This window comes from Chiloscyllium plagiosum, unplaced genomic scaffold, assembly GCF_037043375.1.
Source record: "Chiloscyllium plagiosum isolate Xiang-an unplaced genomic scaffold, Cpla_swu_hap1 HiC_scaffold_27, whole genome shotgun sequence".
Taxonomy (NCBI): domain Eukaryota; kingdom Metazoa; phylum Chordata; class Chondrichthyes; order Orectolobiformes; family Hemiscylliidae; genus Chiloscyllium; species Chiloscyllium plagiosum.
The window spans coordinates 45460473-45472523 of NW_028270165.1; the positions used below are offsets into that span (position 1 = coordinate 45460473).

Genomic DNA, 12051 nt, shown 5'->3' on the forward strand with positions numbered 1-12051 from the left:
TCACCAACCCCCCCCCCCCCCCCCCCCCCGCCCTCCTCCGAAACTCTCACCCTCTGACAGGCTTATACTCCCATCACACACACACTTTACCTCACATGCACATACACAAACATGCACTCTTAAGCACACACTCTCACACAAACTCACATGCACACACATACTATGGGGTGAACTTGCATTTAGAGTCAGAGTCATAGAGATATACAGCATGGAAACAGACCCTTCAGTCCAACTTGTCCATGCCAACTAGATATCCTAATCTAATCTGGTCCTATTTGCCAGCACTTGGCCCATATCCCTCTAAACCCTTCCTATTCATAAACCCATCCAGGTGCCTTTTAAATGGTGTAATTGCACCAGCTTCAACCACTTCCTCCAGCAGCTCCATCCATACACACCACCCTGCGTGAAAAAAGTTGCTCCTTTGGGTCCCTTTTATATCTTTCCCCTCTCACCCTAAACCTATGCCCTATAGTTCTGGACTCCCCAACCTCAGGGAGAAGACTTTGTCTATTTACCCTATCCATGGCCCTCATGATTTTATAAACCTCAATAAGGTCACCTCTCAGCCTCTGATCCTCCAAGGAAAATAGTCCCAGCCTATTCAGCCTCTCCCAATAGCTCGATCCCTCCAACACTAGCAACATCCTTGAAAGGGTTCAGAAAAGATTTAAAAGTTTCACAACATCCTTCTGATAGGAAGGAAACCAGAATTGCACGCAATATTCTAACAGTGGCCTAACCAATGCTCAATGCTCTGACCAATAAAGGAAAGCATACCAAACACCTTCTTCACTATCCTGTCTACCTGCAACTCCACTTTCAAGGAGCTATGAATCTGCACTCCAAGGTCTCTTTGTTCAGCAACACTCCCTGGGACCTTACCATTAAGTGTCTAAGTCCTGCTTTTCCAAAAGGCAGCACCTTGCATTTATCTCCATCTCCAAATTAAACTCCATCTGCCTACCCTCAGCCCACTGGCCCATCTGTTCAAGATCCTGTTATACTGTCTATTATGCCTCCAATTTTGGTGTCATCTGCAAACCTGCTAACTAATACCTCCTATGTTCACATCCAAATCATTTATATAAATGATGAAAAGTAGTGGACCCAGCATTGATCCTTGTGGCACACCACTGGTCACAGGCCTCCAGTCTGAAAAGCAACCCTCCACCACCACCCTCTTTCTTCTACCTTGCAGAATTATATATGCAGTTACATTCAGTTTTGCTCAAAAAGCACACAGTCTGCAGGTATTCAATCCACGCAATATTTTATGAATTCCTACTTTGGAAATAGAACCAGTCTGACTCAAGATTGGGATACAGATGATCTCTGACCTCAACTTTAATGCATTGTCTGAGCCGAAATGTCACCTTAAGTTACGTCGAGAATGTGACTTAAAAGTAGTTCTGTGATTTACGTATTAATGAACCTAAACCTGCAACCCATTCTAAAAGGTGAAAGACATAACAGCAATCTAGATTTGTTCAATATACCATTTCAGTTGCATGACACTAATCTTTTGCTACAAATTCTGTCCTATGATCCTGCTCCACAACTACCCGATGAAGGAGTACTCCAAAAGCTAGTCCTTCCAAATAAACCTGTTGGACTATAACCAGCTGTTATGTGGTTTTTAAACTTTGTTTCTAGTGAATACAGCCCACACCTTGCACTGCTGCCAGTAAACTTTACAATGCTGATGAAATGATGCAGCAGCTGCAGAGATGAAAAATGTAACAGTTCCTAACAATATTAGCTTCTGATACACAACATTGGAAACTTAGTGCTAGAGGTTGAAAGAAATGAGCAGCATGAAAACAAAAATCTGCTGGAGCTCAGTTTTAATGAGAGTCTGAGTCCGGTGGTATATTTAGGTAACCTTTATTGCCACCCAACCTTGTTACAGCTTCAGATCTTCCCTGCAAACCTGGGAGTCCCCAGAGCTGGGTTGATAGTCCAGTCGATAATGGCACTCACTCCTTCAATCCCCCTGCAGTGGCAAATGAACTCGCTGGTGCTTCTGCAGGTAGGAGGAGTGGGTGAAACCCTTCCCACACTGAGAGCAGGTGAATGGCCTCTCCCCGGTGTGGACCCGCTGGTGAGTCAGCATGCTGGAAGAATTGATGAATCCCTTCCCGCACACAGTGCAGGTAAAGGGCCTCTCCTCTGTGTGGACCCACTCATGCTTTCGTAAGTTGCCCATATGACTGAACCCCTTCCCACACACTGAGCAGGCAAATTGCCTCTCCCTGGTGTGGACCCGTTGGTGCTTCTGCAGGTCACCCACATAACAGAAGGCCTTCCCGCACTCAGGGCAGGTGAATGGCCTCTCCCCCGCGTGGACCCGCTGGTGCCTCTGCAGGATGCCCACATGACCGAAGGCCTTCCCGCACTCAGGGCAGGTGAATGGCCTCTCCCCCATGTGGACATGCTCGTGATTCCGCAAGTTGCCCACATGATGGAACCCCTTCCCGCACTCTGGGCAGGTGAATGGCTTTTCCCCTGTGTGGATCCGCTGGTGGGTCCGTAGGTTACTAACATAACGGAAGGCCTTCCCGCACTCGGGACAGGTGAACGGCCTCTCCCCAGTGTGGACCCGCTGGTGCCTCCGCAGGTCGCCCACATGACCGAAGGCTTTCCCACACTCAGAGCAGGTGAGTTGCCTCTCCCCCGTGTGGACCTGCTCGTGATTCTGCAGGTCGCCCACCTGACTGAACCCCTTCCCGCACTTGGGGCACCTGAAGGGTCTCTCCCCCGTGTGGACCCGCTCATGCTTCCGCAAGTTGCTTGTACGATGGAAAGCCTTCCCGCATTCGGAGCAAGTGAACGGCCTCTCCCCAGTGTGGACCCGCTGATGGATCAGCAGTGCAAATGAATGCGCGAACCTCTTCCCGCACATCAAGCACGTGAAGGGCTTCTCTCTCGTGTGGACCCGCTGGTGTGCCCGCAGGTTGGAAGAATTCGCAAACCCCTTCCCGCACACTGAGCAGGTGAACGGCTTCTCCCCGGTGTGAACATGCTGGTGTGTCTGCAGCTGAGACAACTGAATGAATCCTTTCCCGCAATGGTGGCAGATGAACGGCCTCTCCCCAGTGTGAACACGTCTGTGTATTTCCAGCACAGAGGGAGAAGGGAATCCTTTCCCACAGTCCCCGCATTTCCATGGTTTCCCCATGAGGAGAACTTTCCTTGTGTTGCTCTGGGTTTGAAATTATAAAAACAAAGGGTATATAGTCTGTCCCCAACATGAGGGGTGAGATTTTGATATTCCAAGCTGAGTAAATGGTGTGAAGTACTTTTCAGTCAACGCACTGGATCTCCCTCACTCGGGTGTCTCAGTATTCTTCCTGCCACACCAGTGTCCAAAACCTCTCAACCAGACAAAAGCAAACATTTCTTCTCAATTTGAATGACTGCTGATATCCAAGTCCCAATGAATCAAGGAGCTCTGCCAGAAGTCGACGTATCAATTGCTTCAAATTTCTTTCCACGTTTTTCTGCAAAAATAAATTCACAAAGTTTGTGAGAAGATTTATAGCTCGGGTGTTCGTTGTTGTGGTTCTGTTCGCCGAGCTGGGAATTTGTGTTGCAGACGTTTCATCCCCTGTCTAGGTGACATCCTGAGTGCTTGGGAGCCTCCTGTGAAGTGCTTCTGTTTTGTTTCCTCCGGCATTTATAGTGGTCTGTCCCTGCCGCTTCCGGTTGTCAGTTCCAGCTGTCCGCTGCAGTGGCCGGTATATTGGGTCCAGGTCGATGTGTTTATTGATTGAATCTGTGGATGAGTGCCATGCCTCTGGGAATTCCCTGGCTGTTCTCTGTTTGGCTTGTCCTATAATAGTAGTGTTGTCCCAGTCAAACTCATGTTGCCCCGATTTCATCAGCCTTCCCTGTTGGGCCTCTTGCATTGAAGTAAATGCAGTTTAATTTATCAGTGCTCCCTTGTTCTCTGCTTTTTTCCTTCCTGTCCTGACTATTTGACTCACTCCCTTTCCCAACTGGACGAATCTCAGGTTAATCTCTTTCCTCACTATTTCCCTGGGGCCCATCCCCCACTTACTCATTCAACCCAAAGGACCAGCCACGTTACTATACATCAAGAACATTTCTGAACTGACAGCCAATCTACTACGACCACTAGGACTCATAACAGCACACAAACCACAGCCACTCTCAGACAACAACTCACCAGGACAAAGGACCCGATACCCAACATGAGCAAAACCAACGTAGTGTACAAAATCTCATGCAAGGACTGCACAAAACACTACATAGGACAAACAGGAAGACAGCTTACGATCCGTATCCATGAACACCAACTAGCCATGAAACGACACGACCAGCTATCCTTAGTAGCCACACACAGATGACAAGCAACATGAGTTTGACTGGGACAACACTACTATTATAGGAAATGCCAAACAGAGAACAGCCAGGGAATGCCTAGAGGCAATGCGCTCATCCACAGATTTTATCAATAAACACATCGACCTGGACCCAATATACCGGCCACTGGAGCGGACAGCTGGAACTGACAAACCGGAAGCGGCAGAGACAAGCCACTATAAATGCCGGAGGAAACAACACAGAAGCGCTTCACAGGAGGCTCCCAAGCACTCAGGATGTCACCTAGACAGGGGACGAAATGTCTGCAGCACAAATTCCCAGCTTGGCAAACAGAACCACAACATAAATTCACAAAATAAGTGATCACTGCCAGTACAGTTAAATGAATGTAACATAGGTGGCAATTCCTGTAGTTTGCCAGATGTCTGCTGATCACATTATCCAGGTCACAGAAACCTGAAAACGCTCATGCAGCCAGATAGCCTTAAGTGTGTATGCAGGAAAACTTCATTTAGGTGACAATGACCTGGAACAAGCTAAATCAAGGACAGGATAATGAAATGTCAAGGATGCTTGCAGAAAGAAAGCCAGTAAAGTTGCTGAATGAGTAAGTGGGGGATGGGCCCCAGAGAAATAGTGAGGAAAGAGATTAACCTGAGATTCGTCCAGTTGGGAAAGGGAGTGAGTCAAATAGTCAGGGCAGGAAGGAAAAAAGCAGAGAACAAGGTAGCACTGATAAATTAAACTGCATTTACTTCAATGCAAGAGGCCCAACAGGGAAGGCAGATGAAATCGGGGCATGGTTAGGAACATGGGTCTGGGATATCATAGCAATTACAGAACGTGGCTCAGGGACGGACAGGGCTGCCAGCTCAATGTTCCAGGATACAAGTGCTATAAGAAGCATGGTGTGGGCGCAAGAGAGGAGGGGGAGTGGAGTTTCTGATAAGGGATAGTATTACTGCTGTATTTAGAGAGGATATTCCTGGGAATACATCCAGGGAAGATATTTGGGTGGAACTGAGCAATAAGAAAGGGATGATCACCTTACTGGGATTGTAATATAGATCCTCTAATAGTCAGCGGGAAATTGAGAAACAAATTTGTAATGAGGAGATTTCAGTTAGCTGTAAGAGTAAAAGGATGGTCATGGTAGGGGATTTTAACTTTCCAAACATCGATTGGGACTGCCTCTGTTCAGGGTTTAGATCAAGAGGAATTTGTTAAGTGTGTACAAGAAACTTTTCTGAGTCAGTATGTCAATGATCCTACCAGAAAAGGTGCAAAACCTGACCTACTTTTGAGAAATAAGGCAGGGCAGGTGACTGAGGTGTCAGTGCAGGAGCACTTTGGGGCCAGTGACCATAATTGTAGTAGATTTAAAATAACGATGGAAAAAGGACAGACCAGATCTAAAAGTCAAAGTTCTAAATTGGAGGGAGGCTAATTTTGATGGTATTAGGCAAGAACTTTGAAAAGCTGATTGGGGGCAAATGTTCGCAGGTAAAGGGACGGCTGGAAAATGGGAAGCTTTCAAAAATGAGATAACGAAAGTCTAGAGACAGTATATTCCTGTTAGGGTGAAAGAAAAGGCTGGTAGGTGTAGGAAATGCAAATGACTAGAGAAATTGGGGCTTGGCTAACAAAAAGACAGAAGCATATGACAAGTATGGATAGGAAAAATCGAATGCATCCTTAGAAGAGTATACTTTAGAAGAAAATTAGGAGGGCGAAAAGGGGACATGAAATAGCTTTGGCAAATATGTTAAAGGAGACTTAGAAGGGGTTTTTATAAATACATTTAAGGACAAAAGGGTAACTAGGGAGAGAATAGGGCCTCTTAAAGATCAGCAAGGCAGCCTATGTGTGGAGTGGAGAAGATGGGGAAGATCCTAAATGAGTATTTTGCATCATTGTTTACTGTAGAGAAGAACATATAGAATGTGGGGACATAGATGGTGACATCTTGCAAAATGTCCATATTACCAAAGTGGTGGTGCTGGATATCTTGAAACACATAAAAGTGGATAAATTCCCAGGATCTGATCAGGTGTACCCCAGAACTCTCTGGCAGGTAGGGAGGTGATTTTTGGGCCCCTTGCTGAGATATTTGTATCATCAATAGTCACAGGTTCCAAAAGATTGGAGGTTGGCTAATGTGGTGCCACTATTTAAGAAAGCTGGTCAAAAAAAGCCAGGGAACTACAGACCAATGAGCTTGACATCGGTGATAGGCAAGTTGTTGGAGGGAATCCTGAGAGACAGGATGTACATGTACTTGGAAAGGCAAGGTCCAATTAGCAATAGTCAGCATGGCTTTGTGAATGGGAAATCATGTCTCACAAACTTGACTGAGTTTTTTGAAGAAGTAACAAAGAGGATTGATGAAGGCAGAGTGGTGGGTTTCACCTACATGGACTTCAGTAAGACATTCAACAAAGTTCCTCATGGAAGATTAGTTAGCAAGGTAAGATCTCAAAATACAGGGAGAACTAATCAACCGGATACAGAAGTGGCTTGAAGGTAGAGGAAAGAGGGTGGTAGTGGACGATTGCTTTTCAGACTGGAGGCCTGTGGCCAGTGATGTGCCACAAGGATCAGTGCTGAGTCCACTACTTTTCATCATTTATATAAATGATTTGGATGTGAACATAGTGGGTATAGTTAGTAAGTTTGCAGATGATACCAAAATTGGAGGTATAGTGGACAGCGAAGGAAGTTACCTCTGATTAAAACAGGATCTTGATCAGATGGGCCAGTGGGCTCAGGAGTGGCAGATGGAGTTTAATGCAGATAAATGTAAGGTGCTGCATTTTGGAAATGCAAATCAGATCAGGACTTATTCAACCTCAGTGTCATAGAGATGTACAGTACGGAAACAGACCCTTCGGTCCAACTCGTCTAGGCCGACCAGATATCCAAAATTAATCTAGCCACATTTACCAGCACTTGGCCCGTGTCCCTCAAAACCCTTCCTATTCAAACACCCATCCAGAGGCCTTTTAAATGTTGTCATTGTGCCAGCCTCCACCACTTCCTCTGGCAGCTCATTCAATACATGCACCAACCTCTGCATGAAAAAGTTGCCCCTTAAGTAATTTTAAATCTTTGCCCTCTCATCCTCAACCTCTGGACTCCCCTACCCCAGGGAAAAGACCTCATGATTTTATGAATTTCTATAAGGTCACCCCTCAGCCTCCAACGATCCAGGGAAAACAGCCCCAATCTATTCAGCCTCTCCCTGAAGCTGAAAACCTCCAACCCTGGAACGTCCTTGTAAATCTTCTGAATCTTTCAATCCTTGCCATTCAAATACTAATTTTTCACAGAGGGTGGTTCATGTGTGGAATGAACTTCCTGAAAAAGTGGTGGATGTGGGTACAGTTAAAAGACATTTGTTTAAGTACATGAATAGGCAAAGTTCGGAGGGATACAGGCCAGGAGCAGGCAGGAGAGACGAGTTTAATTTGGAATTATAGTTGGCATGGATTGGTTGGACCGAAGGTCTGCTTCCATGCTGCATGACTCTATGGCAGGTTCATAGTTCTTGAAAGTGGAGTCACAGGTAGACAGGATAGTGAAGGTGGTGTTTGGTACACTTCACAGGATATTGGTTCAGCCACTATTGTAATATTGCATGCAATTCTGGTACCAGTGATCCCATCCTGACACACCATACACCAGAGATAATGACTAAAATTGACTGGGACACAGAATAAAATCATAGCCTCTTTCTGAACTGCAAAGATTTTATTTGGTCCATAGAATACATTGGGTATCGGAGTTGGGAGGTCATGATGCAGCTATACAGGACATTGGTTAGGCTACTTTTGGAATATTGCATTAGATTCTGGTCTACCTGCGACAGGGTAGGAAGGATGTTGTGAAACTTGAGAGGGTGCAGAAAAGATTGACAAGGATGTCACCAGGGTTGGACGATTGTGGTATAAGGAGAGGCTGAATAATATGGGGCTGCTTTCCCTGGAGCGTCAAAGGCAAGAGGGGTAACCTTGTCAAGGTTTATAAAATCATGAGGGGCATAAACAGGGTAAATAGGCAAGCACGTCTCCCAGTGTGGGGGTGTCCAAAACTAGAGGGTTTAGGGTGGGAGGGGAAAGATTTAAAAGGGACCTAAGGATCAATGTTTTCACAAAGAGGATGGTGCATTTATGGACTGAGCTGCCAGAGGAAGGGGCCAGTACAATTACATTTAAAAGGCATCTGGATGGGTATGTAAGTAGGAAGTGTTTAGAGGGATATGGACCAAATGTTGGCAAATTAAACTAGATTTACGTAGGATACCTTATCAGCATGGATGTGTTGGATCAAAAAGTCTATTTCCGTGCTGTATCTTTCTATGTCTATTTGATAACAGATGCTTTATTTCCGTTGATGCAAATATTGTTATAAATCATAGCTGGGTACTAATAGTTAGATGTAAGGGAGAGAGAATTCCTCACTTAGGGCACAATACAAATCCTGGGAGACCTAATTTCTGGTTTACGTCCTAACAAACAAACATTAAACAAGAACCTATTTAATTCCTAATTTTGTTCCATTTTTCTTGTTTTATTCTCTGCGATGATAACACTGTTCAGTTGACAGGCTGGGAGGTTGTGGGTCGGGCCTTGAGTGACTGAATGTTTTATTGTTCCGGAAGGTGTAAAAAGTGGGGTCAAAATTTCAGCAGAAATCCAGCAGAGCTGAGAACAGACAACATCTTACTCTGTGAGAACAGGGATATAAGAGGACAGGGAAATCAGGACCTAAAATCCGAGCTTACACCAGACTACCATGTTATCAGTGCTTTGACTAGCAGTGCCTTTACCTTTAACTGGCTTCCCATTCAACTTGAATTCCATGTACCCCCTCGATATTCAGGATCCAATCCTTGTCATCCTGAAGCCATGACTCTGCAAGGAGTCTCAGATCATAATTATTCTCTTCAATTATTCTCTTCAACATTCAGACACGCCATTTTTAGTTTCAGTTTTGTGATGTTCTGAATCCAGCTTTGATTGCTGGTACATTTAGTCTCCTTGTCCCTTTCTATCATTCTCTGATGCTCATTTTCCACATCACTACATTGCTCACCTGCCTTGATTTGGATTGGCCATGCTAAATTGCCCAGTGTCCAGGGATGTGCAGGTTAGGTGGATTAGCCAATGGGAAATACAGGGTTACAGGTTCATAGCAATAGAAGCAGGAGTAGGCCATTTGGCCCATTCACCCTGCTCTGCCATTCATTAAGATCATGGCTGATCGATCCATTGCATTATCCCAACTACCCTAAATTTCCCTACCATGCAATAACCCATCCAACTGTGTCTTGAATATACTCAATGAAGCTGCCTCTACTGCTTCCTTGAACAGACAGTTCCAGAGAGTCACTACTCTCCCGGAAGAGCAGTTCCTCCTCATCTGTCCTAAAACGACTCCCCTTAATCTTGAGGTCATGTCATCTATTGCTCATCTCACCCACCAGCAGAAACAACTGGATTGGTGATGGGGGAGGGGGGTAGCTGCACGAGTGGTTTACTCTTCGGAGGGACTGCCGTGGACTTGATGAGCTGAATGGCCTGCTTCCACACTGTTGGGCTTCTATGATTTACCGCAGTTGTTTGCCCTGGATCACAGCACCCAAAACCTCCCACCTTCTGCCAATCCAAAGACAAGTGCCACGAGAGTGTGTGTGTTATCTAAATGCAGAATTGTTTCTCATGAATACAGCCCACGCCTCCCACTGCTGCCAATAAACTTTACAATGCTGATGAAACAATGCTATACCTGCAGTACTGAAAATCGTGAGGCTAACGATACCAGTTACTGATTCACTGCTCCTTCTGATGAACAGCATTGGAAATACAGTGTTGGAGGCTGACACAAATGAGCAGTTTAAAAGGATCGATCAGCCATAATCTTAATGAATGGCAGAGCAGGGTGGATGGGCCAAATGGCCTATTCTTGCTCTTATTAATACGAACCTATAACCCTACATTTCCCATTGGTTCCCTGTTCAGCACACTTTACTTACTGCCAGTAAACCTTAAAGCACTTCAACCCCACATTGCAATGAATTCCCACTTTCCACCAAAATCCAGGATGTACTCACTCACTCAGTTGCTGTTTCACAAATGAAAGATTTCACCATAACTTCTGCTCCCAGTCAGGGCAAAACATCTTTGAAAGCTGCTCTGAAAGCCCAGTCTTCACAACGACACTTCTACTTTCACCAATGATTATCAGAGTCATACAGCATGGAAACAATCCCTTTGGTCCAACTCGTCTGCGCTGGCCAGGTATTCTAAATTAAACTAGTCCCGTTTGCCAGCATTTGGCCCATACCCCTCTAAACCCTTCCTATTGATATACTCATCCAGGTGCCTTTTAAATGTTGTAATTGCAGCAGGCCCCACCACTTCCTCTGGCAGCTCATTCAATAAACACACTGAAAAAGTTGCCCCTCAGGTCTGTTTTAAATCTTTCCCCTCTCAAGTGAAACCTATGGACTGCCCTACCACGAGGAAAAGATTTTTGCTATTCACCTTATCCACACTCCTTATAAACTTCTATAAGGTCACCCCTCAGGCTCCAATGCTCCAGGGAAAATATCCACGGCCTATTCAGTGTCTCCCGACAACTCAAACCCAACATCCTTGTAAATCTTTTCTAAACCCCTTCAAGTTTCACAGCATTCTTCCATAGGAGGGCCACCAGAATTGCACACACTATTCCAAAAGTGGCCTAACCAATGTCCTGTGCAGCCGCAACATGACCTCCCAACTCCCGTACTCAATGCTCTGACCAATAAGGGAAAGCATACCAAATGCCTTCTTCATTATCTTGTCTCCTTACAATTCCACTTTCAAGGAATATGAACCTGCAAGTCTCTTTGTTCAGCAATATTCCCTATTAACTGTGTAAGTCCTGCCCTGATTTGCCTTACCAAAATGCAACATCTCACATTTATCTAAATTAAACTCATTCTGCCACTCCTTGGCCCATCAGCCCATCCTATCAATTCTTTCTTTCCCCTCTCATTCCCTAAATGTTGAGTCTCCATCTCCCACACACACACCCTCCACTCTCACTTTGCTGAACCTAATCCCTGCTGTACCTCATCCTGAAGGGTCTGGTCTGTGCTGATACACAGGCCCACACACAGGGGAGATCTAATTGAAACAGACAGAATACTGAATGGCCTGGACAGAGTGCTCGTGGAGAAGATGCTTCAATTGGTAGGAGAGACTAGGACCTGAGGGCACAGCATTAGAGTAAAGGGAAAACCTTTTTAGAACAAAGATAAGGAGAAACCTTTTCAGCCAGAAAGTGATGAACATGTGGAATTCACTGCTACAGAAGGCTGTGGAGGCCGGGTCACTGAATATGTTTAAGACAGAGACAAATAAGTTCTTGAGTTTCAAGAGGGAAATCGAGGGTTACGTGAAGAAAGTGGGAGAATGAGATTGAGATTGAGAAACTTATCAGCCATGATTTAATGACGGAGCAGTCCCGATGGGCTGAAAGGCCTAATTTCTGCTCCTGTGTTTAATGGTCTGTTATTGTCCTGGACTAGGAGTGAGAGAATTGGGAGCAGACCATTTACCCTGTCAAGCCTGCACCAGCATTGAACAGATCATAAGTGAATATGAATATACCTGCATCTCTGTGAATAGGCTAGAAATGTTTCTACTGGAGAAG

The 12051-nt window shown here is 45.3% G+C and overlaps 1 protein-coding gene across 2 annotated transcripts; it reads right to left on the reverse strand.

The window, feature by feature from the left end:
- Positions 1 to 553: 553 nt before the first annotated feature.
- Positions 554 to 9235, reverse strand: LOC148143864 (uncharacterized). Of its 2 annotated transcripts, none has more exons than XM_087974502.1 (2): positions 9179 to 9235; positions 554 to 3503 (listed from the first exon to the last, which is right to left on the reverse strand). In XM_087974502.1, exon 2 carries the CDS (start codon positions 3179 to 3181, stop codon positions 1988 to 1990), a length of 1194 nt encoding a protein of 397 aa, XP_087830628.1. In that variant the 5' UTR covers positions 3182 to 3503; positions 9179 to 9235; the 3' UTR covers positions 554 to 1987. The 2 variants fall into 2 exon arrangements, with proteins under 2 accessions (XP_087830628.1, XP_087830629.1); XM_087974503.1 differs by lacking the exon at positions 9179 to 9235 and adding an exon at positions 7074 to 7320.
- Positions 9236 to 12051: the final 2816 nt, after the last annotated feature.